The 24,279-nt window shown below is 44.0% G+C and overlaps 1 protein-coding gene across 1 annotated transcript; it reads left to right on the top strand.

The window, feature by feature from the left end:
- Positions 1–1,792: 1,792 nt before the first annotated feature.
- Positions 1,793–23,495, top strand: LOC101023921 (sulfotransferase 1C2). The gene is made up of 8 exons (XM_003909087.5): positions 1,793–2,225; positions 7,010–7,182; positions 7,576–7,701; positions 14,117–14,214; positions 17,526–17,652; positions 18,123–18,217; positions 18,366–18,546; positions 21,295–23,495. The coding sequence occupies exons 2-8, from the start codon at positions 7,032–7,034 to the stop codon at positions 21,405–21,407; spliced, it is 891 nt and encodes a 296-aa protein (XP_003909136.1). The 5' UTR covers positions 1,793–2,225; positions 7,010–7,031; the 3' UTR covers positions 21,408–23,495.
- Positions 23,496–24,279: the final 784 nt, after the last annotated feature.

Genomic DNA, 24,279 nt, shown 5'->3' with positions numbered 1-24,279 from the left:
CAATAGACAAGTCTATAGATACAAAGTAGATTTTGGTTTCTTAAAGCTGGACATGGGGGTAGGAAGAATGAGGCATGACTATTAATGAACATGGGGTTCCATTTTGGGGTGATGAAAATATTACAAACTTGATTGTGATGATGGTTGCACAGCTAAAAACATTGAACTGTACACTTGGGTGAAGTGCACAGTACGTGAATTTGATCTCACTAAAACTTATTTTTAAAAAAGCATATGGTAGTTCACAGTAGAGATTGCTTCCAGCTATATAACCTAAGGAAAAGATGGGTTCGAAGCTGAAGAATTTGACTCTGTGGAATCAGAGTAAGAACATTTTTTTTAGAGATGGGATCTCACTGTGTTGCCCAGGCTGGACTCAAGTAACTGAGACTATAGGTGCACAGCAGTGTGCCAGGCTAAGAGTAAGAGCCCTTTGGCAGGGAGAACAACAAGAGTGAAGCAGGGAGGCAGGAATTTACAGGATGCATATAGGGGACAGTAAGTCATTCAGCTCACCTGGTGTGTGGGGTCCACAGTGAGGATGGTGGTGTATTAAAGAAGGCCTTGAGCCAGGCATTCAGGAGGCTTGAGGTGGGAGGATCACTTGAGCTCAGGAGGTCAAGGCTGCAGTGAGCTATGATCATGCCTCTTCACTGAAGCCTGGGCAAAAGAGTGAGACCCTGCCTTATAAAAATAATAATTAGTGAATTTAGAAGGTCTTGAATTCCAAGGGGAAGTATCCAGAATCTGAGCCATAAACAACCAAAGGATAGCCTGATCTGAGCTGAGCTTCATTTATATGCTGAAAGTATGAGAGACTAGTAGGGAAGAGACGAGAAATAAGGAGACCGCTGGAAGATTGTGCAACATCCCAGTTCATCTGCCACAAACGTGGAGGAAGTAGATACTAGCAGTGGTTACTAACTGCAAAATGTAAAGACTGTGGCCCATGCAGACGGCAAAGGCAGGGAGATGCAGCACGCAGCGCAGCGTGGCACCGATACCGGCAGACACCTTAGCAGACTTAGGGACTTTAACAGCAGAGAAAAGGTAAGGTTGCACTAAGAACTGTGAATCAGCCCTTTGGGGCTGAAAATTGACAGCACTGGGATAAGTGGAACTGGGAAGACAGCAGAAGTAGAAAAATAAAGTTCAGTTTATTTAAAAAAAATAAATTGGAAACAAGGAGGAAGAGGAAGTGTCCACAAAAAGCATTATGAGGTACAGGGTCAAGGAAGACAAGGAAAGCTTCAGCAAGAAGGGCAGATGGGGTGCAGAATTATGCTTCAATTCCAGAAAGGAAAGCACTGGGGTAGATACAAGATTGGGGCTGGCAGAAGAGTAGCAGCTCAGAGATAATTAACACCTGATCCATTTAATTTCCTAGGTAACCAAAGACACCATGGAATATAATCTGCCTCTTCAAAAGTACACCTTTCGTACAATATGGCAAGGTATAAATAAGTACACATCTAAGCTCTAGACTTTTGTTCTATCCTCTCTGCATTTCAGTGTGGATGAATACAGTTTGGGAAGAAAGGATAGAAGAACCAGCAGTTTTAAGCCCTTACTATGTGCTATGCAAAGTGTGTTCATTAACATTGTTGCTTTCAATCTTAAAGCATGGATTGAAGACAGGCAGTATTACCCACACTTCACAGATGCAGAAAGTAAATCTCAGGCTAAGGCGGGAGGAAAAGGGAGTTCACCAAATAAGCAGGAGCCTATCTGAAGCCTGATGCAGCTGGTCCTAGAGCCAGCTTTCCATTTCCCCCCAGCCTCCACCTGTTTAAGCTTCTAGACCAGCGGGAGGAGGGAGGGGTCAGAGCAGCTGAGGGCCAGGAGAGATGTGAAAAACTCTAGGTGGAGACCAAGGGGAGGGGCAGAGTGTGCCCTCAGTTCGTGTGCACTAGAGGGAGCTGATATTTGCACAGTAGTCACGGTCACATGAGTGATCATGGTACAGCAAGAAGTTCTCCCTCCCAGGGCCAGGTCACAGGGTTTGTTTCTGTTCAATCCGGATTCTTCCAGTAAAAGCTTCAACTTTCCACAGTGAAGCTGAGAGCCTCCCAAAGTGCTGGCTACCTGCTGAGCGCCCCTGTAACTCTGACACAGTAGTAATTTGAGCCTCTGCAATTGCCGTCTGCTTCCTGTGAAAGTCCTTTCCGTGCCCACTGACCCTTGAGTGGGCCTTTGAGCTTCTGACTTTCAGCTGGAACTTGAAGGTAAGAATACGGCTTAAAAGAAATTCTATACCTAACTCTTAATTGATTCTTTTTAACCTTTAGCCACATAGGTGTGACTTTATAGATGCATTTACTCAAACCAGGAAAGATCCTAAGAATCTGATAAAATAATATAAAAGAGCTTTGTAACCAACCAGACCTAGATTCAGGACCCCAGGCAATCACCTCCAAAGGCTCTCTCCCCTATAATACTATCTCTGTCTTCCACCCTGATCTTTTCCCAGATACCCTCCCTGTCCCATCCTCCTCCACAGCCAGCTCAACTGATCTGGCCAAGACTATTTCTTCTTCCATGAGAGTCCTCCTCTTATGCCAGCCATTGACCAAGACACATGCTGGGCCTGCAAGGGGACTGAACCAGATCCTGTGCTCCAGGGGTCTAGACTTATAAGCAAGTAACTATAGGACATGGAGTAAGAACTATAAAATTTTGCACACAAAATACTATAAGATCCCATGGAAAGGAGTGATTACTTCTGTTTACAGAGTCAGGGATGCCTTCACCAAGGAGGCCATAGTGATCTGGCCTGATAGGATGAAAAGGTTCCTGCTGGCTGCTCAAGGGGAAATGTGTGTGTCTAAATGCCTGACTCTTCAAGGGCAGGAACCATGTGCTGATGTGGCCCAGCAATGAGGGGCTTGGGGAGGGTGAGAAGGACTTGGGACTTCTCCTGTGGGAACCGGCAGATCCCTCTGCTCCCACTGCACTACCCAGCTGCCCCAATCTCTTGCCGCATCTCCTTCTCCCAGCTTTAGCCAGGTTCTATCACTCCCCGTGCAGGCCTCCAACAAGAGCAATACAGTGGGATCCATAGTACACTGGACAGCCAAGCCCTTAACTGCCCTGGTCCTCAGCAGCAGGTACCCTTCTGCACACACTCACAGCCATGCCCACGCCCTCGGTCATCAGCTACCTGCCCAGAGCAATGCCTACCACAGAGTTGGTCAATGTGTTGCATGAATGATTCTCAAGACATTATTTCCAGGCCAGAGCCCTAAGCTCACATGTACATCTGCCTACAGGTGTACATTGGGAAGTCCCACAAATACGTCAGACTCAACCCCAGAATTAGACTCACCATTCCCCTCACCCCCACCCTATGGAGAACCTTCTCACTGTATCCTTACATGGTCTTTCCTCTATGTGCACACATCCCTGGTGTTGCCTTGTGTGTCCTAATCTCCTCTCATTACAAGGATACCAAATTGGAATGGATCTCATCCTAGTGGCCTCATTTTAGCTTAATCACCTCTTTAAAGACATTATCTCCAAATACAGCCACATGCTAGCATACTATGGATTAAGACTTCAACATACAAACTTAGAGAGACACAATTCAAACCACGATAACATCCGTCTTAGTCCATTTTGTGTTGCTGTAACCAAATACCTGAGACTGGGTAATTTATAAATATAAGAGGTTTATTTTGAATCATGATTCTGGTGGCTGAAAAGTCCAAGAGCATGGTGCTGGCATCTGCTCAACTTCTGGTGAGAGCCATGCTGCATCAAGACATGGTGAAGAAATAGAAAGGCAACCGAGCATGTGCAAAGGGACCCAACTCACCCACTTCTGTGAGATGGCATTAATCTGCTCATGTGGAATTCACCCTTATGGCCCAAACACCTCTCACGAGACCCCATCTCCCAGCACTGCCATACTGGCAGTTAAACCTCAACAGAGAGTTTTGGTGGGGACTAACCACATCCAAACCACCGCAGTATCCAAAAAGTATAAAATTTTGTAATTTTACGTTTATATATATGTATACTTTTCTTTCATAACTATGTATAAATAGTTTTCTATAACTATGACTGCCATAACAAATTATCAAAAATTTAGCAGCTTAAAACAACACAAGTTTATCCAAACAGGTGTCTCTGCGTAAAATCAAGGTGTTGGCAGGGCTGTGTTCCCTTCTGGAGGCTCTGAAGAAGAATCCCTTCCAAGCTCATTCTGGTTGTTGGCAGAATTCAGATTCATGTGGCTGTAGGACAGAGGTCCCATTTGCCTGTTGGCTGAGGTTCATTCTCAGCTTCTGGAGGCCATGCTTTGTCTTATGTTCCCCTTTGTCTCTAAGCCATCAGTGGCAAGTTGAGTCATTCTCATGCTTCCAAACTCTCCAGTCACTTCTTCTGCCACATGACTCTCTGACTAGCTCCTCTGCACCCTTGCCCACTTTTAAGTGCCCTTGTGGTCACATTAGGCCCAACTGGATAATACAGGACATGCTCATTGCCTTAAGGTTCTTCTTCCTTTTTTTTTTTTTTTTTTTTTTTTTTTTTGAGATGGAATCTCGCTCTGTCGCCCAGGCTGGAGTGCAACCTCCACCTCCTGGGTTCATGCCATTCTCCTGCCTCAGCCTCCCAAGTAGCTGGGACTACAAGCGTCTGCCACCACGCCCAGCTAATTTTTTTTTTTTTTTAGTAGAGATGGGGTTTCACCATGTTAGCCAGGATGGTCTTGATCTCCTGACCTCATGATCTGCCTGCCTCGGCCTCCCAAAGTGCTGGGATTACAGACGTGAGCCACCGCGCCCGGCCTGCCTTAAGTTTCTTAACCTAAATTCTACATGCAAAGCCCTTTGCCACACAATGTAATGTATTAGGAATTAGGACGTGGACATCTGTAGGGCCATTATTCTGCCTACAACAACGTACATTTGAAAAAGACAGAAATACAACTCTGTGTGATAGATGTTTTCCTTGTACATTTGGACTTTTTCCAAATTTTCTGCAATGTATACCTTTAAATTCACTATAAAAAAACAAGAGGCAATTTTTAAAGAAGGAACATAGGATTTGTGTACAGATGTTGGCTGTGATCCTGGGCAAGTTATTGATCATGTAACTCTCAGCTTCCTCACATTTATGAGGGTGATAATTATTCCTTCCTAATAAAATTGTCATATGAATTAAGAGAGAAAAAGAAAAGTCCATGAAGGACCTAACATAGAAGGCCTGCAAGAAATGTTTGTTCTTATCCCTCCTCTCCTGAATTTGATCACACCGTAATCTCAGGAGTACTGTCCAAACTCCACCTTCTTTGATGTATTATAAATTCAGCTGCTTCACATATTTGAAATTTTTCAGAAATAATTTGTCTTTCATTTTCCGAAAATTGTCTTCATCTTAAAGGGCTCAGCTCAATCTGGAAGCAGAAGCCGCCATGAAAACTGGCCTCGCTAATCTGGGCACCTGGTTTTCTCATCTATTCCATGAAGCAGCTGGGCCAGATTATTTTATTCAACCTCTAGCAAGCATGTACTGTTACATTTTCTGTAAGGACCCTTTCAGTTCTGAAGTTCTATCACTCATATTCAGCAAAAGTTAAAATAAATTAATGTATACAAGGCACTCAGCCCAGCGATGGTAAATTGAAGTGTTTGATAAATGTTAGCTTTTAACTACTATTTCATTAGTAATAGTAGTAATAAATGTCTTCTGGAACCCCAGTAGCCAGTTATCCTTGAGTAATAGTGGCTTACTTCTTCAGCTTTCTCCTTTTGGTGCATTTAAAAGTCTTCCCTCAATATAACAATGACAAAACACACACACACACACACACACACACACACAATGTAAAACTGGGCAAAGGAGATATTTCTCCTACAAATGGCCAATAAGCACATGAAAAGATGCTCAACATCATTAATCATTAGGGAAATGCGAATCAAAACCCCAATGAGCTGTTTATCACCCCACACCCATTAGGATGGCTATTATTAAAAACAAAAAAACAAACAAACAACACAGGAAACAGCAAGTGTTAATGACAATTTGGAAAAACTGGAACACTTATGCACTGCTTGTAAAATTTAAAATGGTGCAGCTGCTGTGGAAGATGCTGTAACATTTTCTCAAAATATTAAGCATAGAATTACCAGATGATCTAGCAATCTCGCTTCTGAGTATATACCAAAAAGAACTGAAAGCAATAATTCAAAGAGATATTTGTACATCGATGTTCACAGAGACCTAATTCACGACAGCCAAAAGTTTCCATCAACAGATGAATGGATAAACAAAATATAAGCTGGGCATGGTGGCTCACGCCTGTAATCCCAACACTTTGGGAAGTCAAGGTGGGTGGATCACCTGAAGTCAGGAGTTCAAGACCAGCCTGGCCAACATGGCGAAACTCTGTCTCTACTAAAATTACAAAAATTAGCCAGGCATGGTGGTGGGCACCTGTAATCCCAGTCACTCAGGAGGCTGAGGCATGAGAATCGCTTGAACCCTGGAGGCAGAGGTTGCAGTGAGCCAAGATCATGCCATTGCACTCCAGCCTGGGCAACAGAGTTGGACTCTGTCTCAAAAAATAAAAATGGTATATACCTACAGAGAACTAAGGAAGGAAATCCTATCACATGCTACAACACAGATGAGCCTTGAAGAGATTAAATCAAGTTTGCAATTAAGCATAAGATTAAGCTTAATTAATAAGACATTCACAAAAGGACAGATATTATGTGATTCCACCTAAATAAGGTATATAGAGTCCATAGAGAAATAGAGTAAAACAGTGGTTGCCAGGAGCTGAGGGAGGGGGAATGGGAAGTTATTGTTTAATGGATACAGAGTTTCTGTCTGGGAAGATGAAAAAAATTCTGGAAAGGAATGGTTATAATGATTGCACAACAATGTGAATGTACTTAATGCCTCTGAACTGTATGCCTAAAGACAGTTAAAATGATCAATTTTGTATTAAGTGTATTTTACCACAACTTCTTTAAAAATCTCCTCTATTCTTTTCCCATAGGGACCCCCAACGCTGAGACACTATGGCCCTGACCTCAGAGTTGGGGAAACAGATAAAACTGAAAGAGGTGGAGGGGACCCTCCTGCAGTCTGCAACTGTGGACAACTGGAGCCAAATCCAGAGCTTCGAGGCCAAACCAGATGATCTCCTCATCTGCACCTACCCTAAAGCAGGTGACTGCAGGGCAGGAGGGACAGCAAAGACCTGCTGAGCCAGCACCGGCTTGTCACTTAAGTTAGAATTCCCCTTGAGAGGAAACCTGCTCCTTCTTATTGTTCCACAGTGGGGTTCAGAGCTCAGGACTCATGCAGGATGCCTGATATCCCTGGGGTTTCCAGGAAAGCTGCTGTGCTCTGCCATGCACTGGTCCTGGGTTGGGGGAGCCTTGCCTGTGCTGCTCCACTCCCTACAGAGATCAAAGTCCATCCCTCATGGCTAACAGGATCCTGACCCGAGGGGAGGTTGATGCAAACACCAAGCTCTACATCTCCTTTGTTTACTCGAGACTCTTCAGGGAAGATCGTCTAACAGGTTTCTCCTTCTCACCCTTCCTTTCTGAGCCTCAGGGACAACATGGATTCAGGAAATTGTGGATATGATTGAACAGAATGGGGACGTGGAGAAGTGCCAGCGAGCCATCATCCAACACCGCCATCCTTTCATTGAGTGGGCTCGGCCACCCCAACCTTCTGGTGAGAGCACTTCCCTCTTTCTTTCTTCCTGCTTTCTTTCACTCTCTCTTCTGTTTTCCCCTGTCTTTTCTCATTTTTCTCTTCTCTCCTCTCTCTCTCTCTCTCTGCCCCCTCTGTCCTTCCTCTTCTCTCTCTCCCTCCCTCTCTCCTTACTCTTCTCTTTCTCTCTCATTTTCACTGTCATATGTTTCTTCCTTTTATCTTCTTCTCATCCTCTGTCTACATATTATTTAAGATTTTTTGCCAAAAGTGTATCACCAAGTGAAAAGGGTGTGTGCTAGGGGCAGATTCTGCCTTGTTTTCTTCTTAAGTCCTCCCTCTGATCATGTGCAACTGTAGAACATACTGAAGATGTGAGAAACTGTAAGCCATTTTTTCCCTCTTCTCTCTGTACCCCAACCTGATAAAGCCCAGTGCAGCCAGGAGAGTATCCAAGAATCAATGATTCACACACACATACACACACACATACACACACACCATTGCATTTGGAACCAATTATTTCTATTCAATAGAGAAGACTTTTCAGGTAATGCTCAACCTGGAAGTGTTTCTCTTCACATCAAAAAATAAAGGAAGCTAAAACATATAACCAGAAGGCTATATTTCAGGTAACTAGAGCTGCTGGAACTATTTTGCAAAACAAGGATAGGAGGAAGGCCTACTTCCCTAAGTTGCAGCATTGCAGAGATCCATGTGATAGAAAACTGGAAGCACAGTAGCTGAAGCTATGAAAATGTAGTCAATGCAACTCTAGCATGAAGTCTAGACTTGGAGCAACTGTAGACAGAGGTCCAATAAATCCCTAAAAATGTCCTGAGATAGAAAGTCCCTGACCTGATGCATACAAGACACTTGTAACCTGTACAAGGAGGCGTCTCCAAGTCAGAATAGCTTTAAAGGATTTTGCTCTCCCCTATGATCCTACCATCCAGCCCCTGTGGCTCCTCTGGCTCTCAAAGAGGAGACAATGGTCACTAGGTAGGTAACCACTGGCTTTGTAACCCTGTGACCTGCTCTGAACTACCTGTGGAGCTCCGACCCCATAAACAGGCCAGACTCTGCCTGCTTAACCATAATCTCACTCCGTGTGCCATCAGGGCCTGCTGTTTTGTGTGTGTCTGGTCTTCTGCTCCTTGAGCAGCAGGATGGTATAATAGTTAAGGACTACCAGGGTTTAAATCCTGACTCCATCACTCACCTCACGACGTTTGAATCTTGACTCTGTCACTCACCTCACAATGTTTACATAACCTCTCTGTGTCACAGTTTCCTTAGCTGCAAAGTGTGGATAGAATCAAGGCCTATCTCAAAGAGTTGTTGTGAGCATTAACAAATCCAATACAGGTAAAAAGCCTGAGGCATTGCCTGACACTCAGAGGATACTATCTACGTGTTAGGCATCTTTACTAACCACCTCTCTAGGCCCCATGACCCCACGTGTTCCCTAATTATCTAAGACCAGCATTTTTTGTTTATTTAAAGATGGAGGCTAGCTCTGTCACCCAGACCGGAGTGCAGTGGTGCCATCATAGGTCACTGCAACCTGGAACTCCTGGGCTTAGGCAATCTTCCCACCTCAGACTCCCGAGTAGCTGGGACTACAGGTGAACACTGCCACACCTGGCAAATTTTTTAATTGTTTGTAGAGATAGGGTTTCATTATGTTTCCTAGATTGCTCTCAAACACCTCAAACACCTGGCTTCAAGCAAGCCTCCTGCCTTGGCCTTCCAAGCCACTGGGATCACAAACATGAGCCACCAGACCCAGCCCAAGAACAGCTTTTGATCTTTGTTCTGCCTCCTGCCCCTGCTGCTGCCCAGTGTCTTACCTCTGACAATGTGAGAGATTAAAGAAAGAGGAGAGGCCTAAACAAGATTTCTAATGAAGTATTCTTAGCAGTAGAGAGCAGAGTGTTCAATCACTAAATCAGCATAAAAACCAGGATAGAGCTATAGAATCCGGAGAAAGAATGGTAATCAATCAGCCAGCTTGGCATGTTCTACAGAGGAACCCTGGCCTCTTTATGAACGAGGGTGCCCTGTGTGAGAGTAACAAACGGTCTCAGCCTTTATGATCTGCCCGGCCACAGACAGCTGAATGCTGGCTGGAGACTCAGCTGTGCAGTGGTTGGTGGTTTGTTTGAGACAAAGTCTGGCTCTATTGCCCAGGCTGGAGTGCAATGGCGTGGTCTCTGCCCACTGCAACCTCTGCCTCCTGGGTTCAAGCAATTCTCCTGCCTCAGCCTCCCGAGTAGCTGGAATTACAGGCACCTGCCAGCGCGCCTGGCTAATTTTTGGTATTTTTAGTAGAGTCGGGGGGTTTTACCATGTTGGCCAGGCTGGTCTCGAACTCCTAACCTCGTGGTCCACCCGCCTCGGCCTCCCAAAGCGTTGAGATTATAGGCATGAGCCACTGCACCCGGCCAGTGGCTTTCTTTCACAGCAGATAATCCCTGCCAGCCGAGGTGAGGAGCACCACTGGGAGGAGACCAGGTGCTGATGTAGACTCATGGCTGTTGGCCAAAGGTCTCAACCACCCTTGGAGCATTCTGGAGTGGTCAGGCACTACTGGACAATGGACGAGCTTGTGCTCTGCATGATCAGTCTCCCTTCCAGGCCCCCCTTCTGCTCCTCCATCAACTCCCAGCCTCACAGACGTTCTGTGACAAAAGGGATTGCATCTGTGACCCACAAAGAATTGGTTTGGAAAGATTTTGAAAAGACCTGTGTGCATGTGTGTGCATGCATGCGTGTGTGTGAACTGTATATAGGTGAAATCTAGGAATGATCCACTCCATTTCAGCAAACATCTATGCTCAAGGGCCTATGCTGCTCATAAGACTTCACACCTACTTGCCCTCAATAAGTTATGGTCCCATAGAAGAAACCAATGCAGATGATGTAACAACAAGCATGAAGCGCTATTGGCAGGGTGAGGGGAACATGGCCAAAGAATAGTTTCTGGAGGTGACAACTGAAATGATAAACTGCTGTCATTACTAATTTTCTGCTTCTGTCTCCTGCCAGACCACAAACTCTGATAGCAAGAAACAAGTTCTGTTTGACTTTGTACTCCCATGGGGCTGTTTCTACAGTATTGGCTGAATTGATTTATCCCACACAGTCACATGCAATTTGGCACAAATCCCAAGGCTAAAATCTTAGTGCAGCTGACGAAGGCCAAAAATGACCTTGTTTTCCCCCTTCTTTCCCGCTAGTGGGCTTGGGAACGGGCCCTGCAGCCTGGGCTGTGTCATGCACACTCTCCATGCTGTGCTTCTCCACCCTGAGTCTGAGCAACCATCATGGTGTTCCTGGTGGGTGAGGCAACCCCATGGGGCTTTTCTGAATCATTGATGAGAGAGAGGTGGGGCAAGGCTGTGGTGGGACAGAATGTACAATGTACCTATGTATGTAAAAGAAAACACTGGTCAACTGCTTTATGTAAAGCCCCAGCTCCACAGTATCTCTCTCCTGTAGGGGTTTTTTGGCAGAAAAATTTGGAGCTGGAGCTGGGCTGAGTCCACCAACAGGGCTGGATCAGGAGTAGAAGCGGGCTTTCTTACTTGTCATAGGCAGGAAGGATGACTGTGAGCCATCAGAGGACCATAATGACTGAGTACAGATTTCCCAATTAGAGGACTGGGTCTCTTTTAGGCATTAAGTGGTTACTGCCCACAGGGCATTAAATCAGGTGTAACAGGAAAGAGGAGAGCCACCAGTACCAGGAAGGAAATCAACCGGCCTGCAGATCTCACTTTCTGGCAGATTCCCTGAATTTGCTCCCCAGCTTGGGACTGAGAGTCCAACTCTACCCATAACCTTCCTTTCTGTCCTCTATGTCTGCTAAGGTTTCTTATAGTTTTCATCTCTGTGTTTCTCTACATTGTGCTTCTTTAGCTCTGCTACTGTTTTTCTTTTCAGCTATGTATGTTCTGCTATTTAACCCTACTCATTGTAGGTTTTCACGTCCAAACACTTTATAAATCTTCCCAGTCTTTTTAGTAGTCTCTTGTTTCCTTGATCATGTTTTCAATTTTCTCTTGCATTCCTCTGCACTTTTTTTTGAGACAGGGTCTTACTCTGTCACCCAGGCTAGAGTGCAGTGGTGCAATCACAGCTCACTGCAGCCTCAATCTCTTGAGCTCAAACAATCCTCCCATCTCAGCCTCCCGAGTAAGTAGCTGGGACTACAGGTGTGTATCGCCATGCCCAGCTAATTTTGGTATTTTTTTTTTTTAGAGACAGGATTTCACCATGTTGCCCAGGTTGGTCTCGAACTCCTGAGCTCAAGCAATCCACCTGCCTCAACCTCCCAAAGCACCAAAATTACAGATGTGAGCCACTACACCTGGTCTTCTTTGCATATTGTAAACATAGTTATTTATATTCTCTATCAGGTACCCAATAATGGAGGTCACTAAGGGTTTAGTTCTTCCACCTGTTTTTTTCTGCTCTTGTTCATAAGGCTTTTCCGTCATTTGTTTTGTAATTTTGTATAAAAAGCTTTTTTCTCCCTCTCTTGATCTCACACCTACATTGGAACATTTCCAATCTACAATAGTTTAAGTTAACTTCTGGTCCCAGCAGGTAGTATGATTTCATATCCATGCATGTAGTATGAAAACAGGATAGTGGTTATGAGTTCTCAAGAAAGCCTCTTTTTCTGCACCCAGAAGTGAGGCCAGGAAATTACTGTACCTCTCTTTGTCAGTAGGTGGTGTTTTTCTCTCTCACCTTTCACTGAGGTAGCAGGCATTTGAGTTTCTCCTGCTAATGCATGGGTCTCTGTTCCTAATCTGTGCCTCACTAAAGCCCAGGCCTACCAGCCTCCTCCCTGAGCAGCAGTCACTGAACTGAGGACTGGGTGTCCAGTGGGTGAACCCACTCCGGGCAGCTGTCATCAAAGCCTTTGCCCACTTCTCCATCTTGCAGCTCCCTCCCTCTTCACTTTGGTCCCTGGAGGCTCCCTTTATTTTCTTATGAGCCTGATTCTGCACTTAAATGAGTGTCTGCTGTTTTAAACAGAATCTGCAGGTGTGTGATTAACAGGAAAGATCTTCATAATGTTCAGGCCGCCATATCACCAGCACTGAAAGTACTTGGAGAGACCCTTGAAGAGTGAGCGGGACTGACCAGATGTGTGGAGACGAGGGCTGGAGGGAGGCACAGGGCCTGGGGGCAAGACCAGATGTGTGGAGATGAGAACTGGAGGGAGGCACAGGGGCCTGGGGCAGCAGGACCAGATGTGTAGAGATGAGGGCTGGAGGGAGGCACAGGGGCCTGGGGAAGCAGGACCAGATGTGTAGAGATGAAGGCTGGAAGGAGGCACAGGGGCCTGGGGCAGCAGGACCAGATGGCTGGGAGGCAGGGGCCTGGGGGCAGCAGTGGACCAGATGGAGGGGGCTGGAGGGGTTTGGGGCAGGGACCAGGGACCGGTGGAAGGAGAGGCGGATGAGGAAAGAGACAGGACAGGAAAGCCCTATGGAATAATGGACTGAAAAACAGCTAAAGGTGGAGCCCAACTTTTCTTTTTAGTGCCCAAACACTTTTTTATTTAACAAAAATTACCATGACTACATGATCCAGCAATTCCACTTCTGGGCATATATCCCAAAGAAATAAAAACATGGTCTCAAACAGATACCTGTATACCCACATTCAAAATCACATTATTCACAATAGCCCAAAGGTGGAAACAACCCAAGTGGCCACCAATGGACGAATTGAGAAACAAGATGCGGATACACACACAATGGAACAGTATTCGGTCTTAAAGAGGAAGGAGATCCTCAGCACTAACTTGACCCAGCTCCTCTGACGTGATTTGCATGAGCCTCTGATTCTCACACCAGAGTGGAAGCTCCTTAGGGAGAAGGTCTGTGTTTTTATCATCTTTGTTGCCTTTTCCCCCTAACCTCAGCTTAACACAACGATTGCACAAAGTGCTCATTAAGGCTTTAAAATGAGAGAGTAGAAATCATGACTCACAGGCCAGCAAGTATATATGTTTTTAGAAATGAAACAAGTGATTGCAAACAGGCCAGGTACACGAGACAGCCTGCTGCAGGCACATGGGGGTCATCTCTGGCTGGCACGAAGGTGAGGCAGGCCTCTGCTCTCTGGTCCTAGCTGACTGTGCCTCAGCAAGACATCACCTGCCCTTTCTCAGCTTCTATCACCTCATCCCTAAAGCGACAGAGTAACTTAACTCTAAGGCCCCATCCAGGACTCAAGCTGTCTGATTCCACAAAAATGAAAATTAATAATCCCATTGTAAAATCCCAAAAGAAAGTCAAGAGACTAGCAGAAAGATAAGTGAGTGATGGGATATCCTGGACAGAGCCTGCATCATGAAGTCCCCGGGTAGTGCTTGTACTACACAGATGTTTCCTCTTGAACTATTTTAAAGGTGTGGAAAAAGCCAAAGCAACGCCCTCTCCACGGATACTAAAGACTCACCTTTCCACTCAGCTGCTGCCGCCATCTTTCTGGGAAAACAACTGCAAGGTAAGATACCAACAGCTCCCTGTGACAGAAGGGAGAGTAAGCCAACCAAAGCGAAATCCCAGACCCCACGCAGAACATCGGCTATCACTCTATTCTCCACTGTCTCTGATGCTTACCAGCAAACAGAAAAAGTAAAGTTCTAGACTCAGCAGGACATTCACCTGAACAGTTTCAAATAGGACATGAAGGCAGGAGCCAGACTACATATTTGGAAGAAACTAGAGAAATGAGGAGGCAGTGAGTGCACTAAGTGTAGCTGTGAAATGAAGGGGAGAAGATGGTGATCCCAGGCTGCAGGCCATGGGGAGGCTCTCTAACAGACCAGGGAGGGAAGAATGAGAGGAAAAGAGCTAAAGATCTCCCCAAACTGTAAACAGATGAACAGACAGAGCAATGCTCTTGAGGACACCCCACCTCAGCCTCTGGTAGACTCTGAGTTCCTTGTTTTATTTATTCTGTGACTTAATCTGTATGCACCACAGTGCCTAATAAGCTCCTGGCATGTAGAGGGCATTAGACATGTGCTTTTTGCATAAATACAGAAGCGGCTGTGGAGCAAGTAGAGTCAAGGGTGCAAACTGAGCTGCCAGCCTTGGTGAGAAAGTGGGGCACTGTTTTCTTAAAGGCAGGAAGGAAGGGGGAAGAAAGGCTAAGAAAGTTTCTGGGGGACTGGAGTGAAGTTGGAGGACTCACATCAAATGACTTCAGTCTTTTCAGTAATGTTGGATAAGGGGACAAAAACTTCCATTTCCAGAACTATGGCAAACTAGGTATTCTGAACCCCTGAAGCACTTATATGTAAAACATCCAGGATTACTGCATTTAAAAAATCACAAGTTTCCTTTTAAATGCATAACTGAGATCAAAATAAAGTCCCTAGGTTTATAAACTGCAGAGGGAACTGAAACTTAAGTTGAGACTGGGACTCTCCTGGGGAAATCTGATGACCTGGATAATCCAACAACTTGAGTTTTAATGGCTGCACAGGGACAGGGTCAAAGCCCAGGGCACAAGGAAGCAGAAGAATGAGGAGCCAAAGCCGGGACTGCTGAAGGGCTACATCCTCAATGGATGGGTGGAGGAGGCAGAGGAAGACCTTGGGGAACCACTCTGCCTCGACCTAGGCTCTCAGCTCCCTTGAGAATGTGTAGCCACAGGTTTCCTCTCTCAGGGTTTGAAATTCAAAATTTTCCTCCTTGCATTGTCCAAGAAACTACAGGCAGAGAAATTACACAAGGTAGTCCCCACAGCCAGTGTTCCCAGGTCCTCTCTGGAGGGACACAGCTGCAACTCAGACCCCCATAGGATCCCCACTTGAGCTCACCATCCCACATTACAAAATACACAAAAGAACAAGCCACCATGAGACACAGTCTTCAGAAAGAACCTGTGGAAGAGTCAGACCTCAGGAACTTCAGACAATATAATTATCAGCTGTAGAAATAAAAGAAGGTTCAGGTTGTGTGAACAAATGAAAGAGTGAATCAAAAATAAAAAAGAAATAAGATGCTACTTTTAGACACAGAATTATTAAGTGAATAAATGGAATTTCTATAACAAAAAATATAAAATCATGGAAATTAAAAACTCAAGCGTAGGTTAAAGTGCAGAACAGCTGCACAGAGAATTAGTGAACTCAGACAGGAAGGTTTGAGGGTAAAGGTTTGAGGAGAGAAGAGAGACCTGTGGCTAGAGCTAAGAGCCAAGAGATGGAGCACGGGAGGGATTAATAAAAGGATTACCAAGCAGCAATGAAGAGGAAGAAAACTGAGGATAAAAAATTTAGAAACTCGGGGAATTTTTTAAATCAACATTTCTTGAAACCTTCTTTACTGGTGCTTGGCAGCTTGGTAAGTTGGAGAAGAGAAGATGGGCAGTAGGACTTAGTAGACAGTAATAGAGTCAGTGCTTTCAGGAGAAGTGTTTCTCAACCTTAGCACTTGCTCTAAAGGGCCTGGGACTTGATATAATCAGGCATGATAAGACACGCAGGTACAGTGGTGACTGTCATAAGGAAGAAGTGTATCCTTGCAGATCCCTAGAACGGGAGGCATGGCATGTCACACAGAGCCTCACAGGGAAGCAATGGGATAGGTCAGGAGGCAGAGAGAGTGAGTAGGAGACATGGGCAAGAGCCTTGATGTGGTTTCTTTGGGAAGGAACAGATGAGACAGGGTAAGGAGGCTTGGGATTGGTCAGTTTGAACCATTGCAGCAGGCTTTCAGCCACAGGGGCTGGGCCTAGTCATCTGGTATCTGACCCTGGGGTGATCAGGGCAGGTGAATAGTGGCCCAGTGTGTAAGAGCCCATAGTGGAGGTGTTGGGGGTGTAGGTTCTAGGGTGTTGTAGGCAGTTCCTCCAGAGTCAGCAAAACCCTAGGATGTCAAAGTATCAGATGCAGAATATAAAAGACATAATTAATACAGCACTCCTGACATTTGGGGCAGATTTTTCTTTCTTGTGGGTGGGAGCAGGGGGACCCTTCTGTGTATTGTAGAATGTTGAACAGCATCCTTGGCCCCTGCATGGATGCCGGTAGCACCACCACTCCGAGTTGTGAAACCAAAAATGTCTCCAGACATTGCCAAATGTCCCCGTAGTGGACACAACCATCCCATCATCCCCAGTTGAGAACCACTTAAAAGCGAATGAATGAAAAAGCACAGCATTGAAATAGCTGCTCATAGATCTGAGATGTGTAGTCAAGAGGCCCATTGGGGATTGATGCTGTTAAAATGTGAACTGAGTACTGGATAAAAGGTCAGATTTGTTGGGAGGGTGGAGGGATGTGAAGTTGTGAGCAAAGTGGAACTTGAAGGGATGTTTGTAGGGGCAGAGCTGAAATGATTAGAGATGGAAATCATTCAAGCTGAGGAGGCCAGGAGAAAAATAGAAGCTATTTTCTTGCTCTGTGACTCAAACTCTTAAACATGAAGCTTCTGTGCATCTTTGGGAGGGTGCGAGAGGGGTCATCAGTTTACGCTGATACTGTGGAAGTCTCCTATTCACGTGGCAGGTCATAGTTTATAGAGAAAGATTTTGCTCCTGATACCAAAGGGGCAATCGGGCAATCTAATCCTCAACAATCCCTAATTGATTAGCTAATTAAAAGGACTGAGTTTGAAGCAGAGAGCAGGCTGATGACAAGCAGAGACAGAAAGAAGAGAGAGGTCACAAGGCCAAGTCATAGACCAGCACCACAGAACTAAGCCAGAGTGCACAGCAATCTGCAGGATGGCTCCGCCTAAGGGAACTCTGGGAAGGTCCACTTTTTATACCATCTTTTACCCACCTCTTTTCTTACCCCAAAGTTCCTTTATGTAGCTCGAAATGCCAAAGACTGTATGGTTTCCTACTACCATTTCCAAAGGATGAACCACATGCTTCCTGACCCTGGTACCTGGGAAGAATATTTTGAAACCTTCATCAATGGAAAAGGTACAGGAACATCCTTCACACCCTTGCATTCTCACTCCAGCTAGGCTGGGTCTAGGGAATCACAGGTAGCCTTTTATCCCCTAGCATGCCTGCACCTCATCAGGTGTGTCCTACCACAGACTGGGACTGGGCAGAGCAAGCTGGCCACTTTCTAAGTATATGCCCACAGCCCTCAGCAAACATCTTCCACCTGATTCAAAGCCTTTAATTAGAGTCATCCTCTTCCAAAGGGTGTCCTTGTCCCTATGTGATTGCACATAATAGACAGGAAGCCACTTTAGGAAAGATGTTGGGGCAAGTAACTCCAAGGCTGTCCCCATCTACATCACCCTCAAAATCAAACAGATCAGAACTCTTACAACATATCTAACCCAGAATTTGGGTTTTCTCTCTCTAACTCACAGGAAAATCCCTAACACTCACAAGGCTTTGTACGATGCCTACATAGACCATTCTGTTTCTTGTTTCAGTGGTTTGGGGTTCCTGGTTTGACCATGTGAAAGGATGGTGGGAGATGAAAGACAGACACCAGATTCTCTTCCTCTTCTATGAGGACATAAAGAGGGTGAGTGAAGGCTCTGCAGAAGAACCATTTTAAAGTGGTTCTTCAGGTGCAGAGAAATTCAAAGTTGTTTCAAAGGACATCCCAGAGAATTGTAGTATTTTTTTCTGATACTCTCAGCCATTCCAGTCCAATGTTACCCTTGCCACAGAACCCAAAGCATGAAATTCGGAAGGTGATGCAGTTCATGGGAAAGAACTTGGATGAAACAGTGCTAGATAAAATTGTCCAGGAGACGTCATTTGAGAAAATGAAAGAAAATCCCATGACAAATCGTTCTACAGTTTCCAAATCTATCATGGACCAGTCAATTTCCTCCTTCATGAGAAAAGGTGTGTGGGGCCTCTTTTATCATACACTCAGATTGTCTCATAACATCCTGCCTGCCTCTTAGCGTACAATATTGAGTTTTATTAATTCTAAAACAATGCACTTCAACTATTCCCAATATGTGTTTCTAATAAAAGCAGGGATTTGATCCTGCTGTAAAAGAGAGCTTTCTAGGATATTGCTCCAGTATTTGGTTGCAAGGAACAGAGAGTCCCCCAAGCCAGCCCCAATGAAAGGGGCTTACTGTGAGGATTCACACTGGACAATAAAGGAAATGCAATCACATAGAAAACTAGGAAGAGGAGCCACCACTGGTCCAGACCTCCCAGGGGCCCCTGGTTCTCAGGGTCCAGGAATCAGCAGCAGGAGGGATGGGTCTTTGCTCCAACGCTCCACCACTTACAGGACTCGGCTGCTTTTCACGTGTTTATTAGGCATGGCTTCCTCTGCTGACCAGCTTCCCGTCTCTCCACCCATCACAACTTTCTCCCTCTTTATAACTTCTGATGACTCAGTTTCTGCTCATAACTTGGTCTTGACCCTTGCCCAAACCTGCTCTACTTCATGAGTTTCAACAACTACTGTTGAGAACTGCCTCATCCTCAGTATTTCTTAGTTCCAATTCCCAAAGGAGGAATTCTAATTGGCCCATCTAAGAAAAAAACTTCATCACCTTCTAATTTAAAAAGCAAAACATGTCATTGTTAAATATTAAATTGGGCTGGGCAGATTGGTTCATGCCCATAATCCCACATCTTGGAAGGCTGAGGCATAAGGATTGCTTGAGGCTGGGAGTTCGAAAGTAGCCTGGGCAACACAGCAAGACCCCATCTCTACAAAAAAAAATTAATTAGCTGGGTGTGGTGATGCATCCCTGTATTCCCAGCTTCTCAGGAAGCTGAGGTGGGAGGATCACTTCAGCTCAGGAGTTTGAGAATGCAGTGAGCTAGGACCTTGCCACTGTACTCCAGCCTGGGTGACAGAGCAAGACACCAGCTCTTCTTAAAAACTAAATTAAATTGGCTGGGCATGGTGGCTCATGCCTATAATTCCAGCACTTTGGGAGGCCCAGGCAGGCGGATCATGAGGTCAAGAGATGGAGACCATCCTGGCCAACATGGTGAAACCCTGTCTCTACTAAAAATACAAAAATTAGCTGGGCATAGTGGTGCATGCCTGTAGTTCCAGCTGTTTGGGAGGCTCAGGCAGGAGAATCACTTGAACCCAGGAGGCAGAGGTTGCAGTGAGCCAAGATCACGCCACTATACTCCAGCCTGGCAACAGAGTGAGACCTGTCTCAATAAATAAATAAATAAAATCAATATAAAATTATATTTTTTAAAAGTCTCTCCACCAAAACTCCACCTCCAAGAAGTAACTACCAACAGTATGGAAGTCCCTTTCTCTCTCATTTATAACGTACACATTTTTTATTCACAACAGTGAAATCATGGTATACGCACCACTTTGAAACATCTTTTCTTCTTCCTCTTTGATTTTGCACGTGCATGAATTTATGTTGTTGCATTTTCCAATCTACGACAGTGTTCCATACCAAACCAAACAAACCAAAAAAATTCTACCCCTTTTCTCTTTGGATAATCAGTGGTAATGATTTGTCAAGGTGCCCTTCTTCAGGCTCATACATAACCATCCTTCTATACACCCTACTTCTTCAGACTCATACAGACACAAAGATATGTAACCATAATGAAAGCTTGCTCCCTAAAATACAGAATGGGGTCATATTTTATACCTTTACTTATCAGGATATGAGAAACCCCTCTAGGGCAAGGCAGATAGACTCATACACCTCATTGATTTTTTGGTCCAATGTTATACAAAGCTAAGGATATGTCATAATTCATCCAACTATTCCCTTAATGATAGACACTATAATTATTGTTGTTTTCAATGTTTGTTTTTATGCATAATGTTAAAGTAAATATCTTTGTGCATAAATTATTATTTCCTGATGCTTTTATTTCTGTTGCATAATTTTCTGGAAGAGGTATTGGTGGGGAAAATAGTATTTCCCCTGTTTAAAATTAGTTTAAGTTGTTGTTTGGTGAAAAATAGTACCTCATTCATATCTTTCCAAAATTATTTTTTATTGGGATATAATCAAAATACCAAAAATGCACAGATCTTAAGTATATAGTTCAACTCATTTTGATAAATGTATACACCCACACTACCAGCATCCCAATCAAGATAGGAAACATTTTCATCACCCCAGAAAGTTCCCTCTTGTGCCCCTTTTCAGTCAATGTCTACCTCCAGGGACAACCATGTTTCCTATTTCTATTACTCTAGATCGATTTTGCCTGTTGCTGGACTTCACATAAATGGAATCTCACAGTATTTACTTTCTTGTGTCTGGTGTCTTTTGCTCAACATAATGTTTTGAGATTCCTCCATGTGGTTCTGTGTCTATAGTTCATCCTTCTTTTATGTCTATGTAGTAATCCATCGGGTAAATACACTACAGGTGGGGCCAGGTCATGCAGGTCACTAGCTGCCTTGGGTCAGTTTTCCAGCTGACTTAGAAGTCCATCCCCTGCACAGAGTCCCCTAGGACTGCTTCTTATTGAAGAGCTGCTCACGGACAGGTGTCCACTGAAGGGGGAGTTGGGTGAGTCAGGTACGTGGACAGGCCAGATTCAGAATGGGCACTACACCACTTTACTCAGGGACACCACGTCTTTCAATCAGAGAGTGACACTCCTGTCTTGGCTTCCTTTTTCTAGGAACTGTGGGGGATTGGAAAAACCACTTCACTGTTGCCCAGAATGAGAGGTTTGATGAAATCTATAGAAAAAAGATGGAAGGAACCTCCATAAACTTCTGCATGGAACTCTGAGCAAGATGTAAACACAATTAAAAGGTGGATGGCAAGAGTGCAAACACTATCTTCAATCCTTCAGTCCCAGCCAGAAGAATCTCTGAAAGCATATTGTGAATGTATAGGATGTAGTACAAACGATCTCTGTGATGATTAACAGTATGTCACTACTTCATTTTTAAAAAGGGATCATGTCTAATGCCCATTTTCCCAACTATTCTTTCCGAAGTAAGATATAAGATAGCTTAATAAACTAAGTAAAACATATGACTTGAATACAAAAGGATTGTTTCAATCCCCATTATTCTGGAAAGTGTGTCCTAGTCTCCCAGTCTATAATATCATACTACCTTGAATATAAGTCCAAATATTAGGCTATATCTATATTAATAACAAAATTTCTGGCATCTGTCCTGACCATTCAGGCACCTCCAGCCTGGGCTCAATCCTGGAGTTCTGTCTGGTCACTATCAGAAGGAACACTACACTTTGAGGGCAACCCTGGTGCAGCCAGCCCTGAGGAAATATGGCCTGAGTGCTCTCACAGGTGGGTGGGAATAAAATGGAAGTGCCCAGAGATGTCAGAAGACCAAAACCTGATTAATAGTTCTAGTGGTAGGTCATATAGGAAACAGAAAGCATGATGGTGGCCTTTTGGGAACCCAAGTTGTGTCCTGGTAAAAGCAGAAAGGTGGAGACAGGATGGCTGTCAATAATGTTAGCATGGGCATGGCTCCCAGGCATGGAGGTAATTGGGTCTTGGCTTCAATGCCACCCTTTTGGGAAGCCCTAAACCAAGTGAGGTGTTCTTTTCCCACACTTCCCATATTCGTCCCAGTTGCAGCCCTGTTGTTATGTATTTACTCGGCAATTTCTTATCTATACCTGTCACTTAATTGTTAATTTTCTGGGGTTCAGTCTCATGCAGTATTTACTCCTAGTACCTAATACAGTGCCTGGCACACAGCAAGTGGCCTTGAGAACTTCTAGAGGGAGTTAAAAAATGCATGGATAAATGACTGCAACAAATCACAGATTTTCAACTTTGACCCTTTTAGTCCCAAATAGTGGCATTCCATAGCTGAGGGTAGTAGGAGCAGTTCACCCTGGGAGCAGGCAATAAGAGGAATAAATGAAGCCAACTAAAATTCTGACTGCTTGTTGTTGGATTTCATAGGATTTTTTTTTTTAATTGGGTTTTGCTATGTTGCCCAGGCTGGTCTTAACTGACTGCTTTTTATTATTACCATGCACTGGCAATTCCAAACAATGTCAGTGTTAAAATACTGCTCCCTGAAAAGAAAAAAGAAAAGAAAAGTGAAAAGAAAAGAAAAACTCCTATTGGCCTAAGTTCTAAATAATAGCTAGGTTACTACCAAGTTTTAACTATATGCATGTGAGCTTCAAATAAGCACCTTTTCATTATGTGAATAAATAAAAGTGATCTGTATCTCCACTAGATTGTAAACTTTTTGTTGTTTGGTTTCATGTCTTATTCACCTGTGTATGGAAATTAATTCAGAAACCCCAGGCATAGAGTCTACCTCTACAATTCCGGCAGGCAGATGTAGTTCTGCCTGCTTCCTTCCAAGGTTAAGTTCATAACAAAGCTCACTGCAGGTATAACCTGTGTCTCCAACCCTGCAATATTTGGATATTGCTGTGTAAACAGTAGATTTGGCATAGATGATGGTGGCACAATAGTTGTAAAGGAAAAGAAGCAGAACATCTGAGTTTGTTCAATTCTCTCATTTTCTGAAATGACTTGGGGTTTTCAGTTGTATCCAGAATTTAAAACAGTAAAATTTAAGAGTGTGAACAGCAACGTTCACACCTTTGTTTAGTAAGTACAAAGTTGTCCTCGTACAGGAAGTTTACTGACTTTGAATAATAACTTTAAAAACAAAATTTACTCTTTTCTAAGTGTTATTTGTTTTAAAATTTAAGAATGAATCAAGAAAATAAAACATTACACCAGTGGTATGATTTAGTAATTGTCTGACTTATACTTTTTGTAGACATTTTAGTTTTATTAAAATTGTCATTCTGATTTTTTTACTGACGTGAGTCTATACAAAAAGTTGAATACAAGTTTCACTGACTACATTTCTTTACTATTATTATTATTTGTCTCTATTCATGATTAACACTGAAAATAATTTTGTTGTATAAAGAAGTAATGTTGATATGGTTTGGCTGTGTCCCTACCCAAATTTCATCTTGAATTATAGTTCCTGTAATTCCCACATGTTGTGGGAGGGACCCCGTGGGAGATCATTGAATCATTGAGGCGGTTTTCCCCATACTGTTCTCATAATAGTGAATAAGATGGGATGATTTTATAAGGGGTTTCCTCTTTCACTTGGCTCTCATTCTCTCTTGCCTGTCACCAGGTAAGACATACCTTTTCACCTTCTGCCATGATTGTGAGGCCTCCTCAGCCACGTGGAACTGAGTCCATTAAACCTCTTTTCCTTTATAATTTACCTAGTCTTGGGTACGTCATTATCAGCAGTGTGAAAATAGACTAATAAAGTAAATTGGTACTGGTAGAGTGGGGCACTATCATAAAGACACCCAAAAATGTGGAAGTTACTTTGGAACTGGGTAACAGGCAGAAGTTGGAACAGTTTGGAGGACTCAGAAGAAGACAAGAAAATGTGGAAAAGTTTGGAACTTCCTAGAGACTTGTTGAATGGCTTTGACCAAAGTGCTTATAATAATATGGACAATCAAATCCATGCTGAGGTGGTCTCAGGTGGAGATGAGAAACTTGTTGGGAACTGGAGTAAAGGTGACTCTTGCTATGTTTTAGGAAAGAAAGTGGTGGCATTTTGTCCACACCCTAGAGATCTGTGGAACTTTGAACTTGAGGGAGATGATTTAGGGT

The sequence above is a fragment of the Papio anubis genome, chromosome 14 (assembly GCF_008728515.1).
Source record: "Papio anubis isolate 15944 chromosome 14, Panubis1.0, whole genome shotgun sequence".
Taxonomy (NCBI): domain Eukaryota; kingdom Metazoa; phylum Chordata; class Mammalia; order Primates; family Cercopithecidae; genus Papio; species Papio anubis.
The sequence above is the reverse complement of the archived record's forward strand: the minus strand, read 5'-3'. Positions and strand labels throughout refer to the sequence as shown.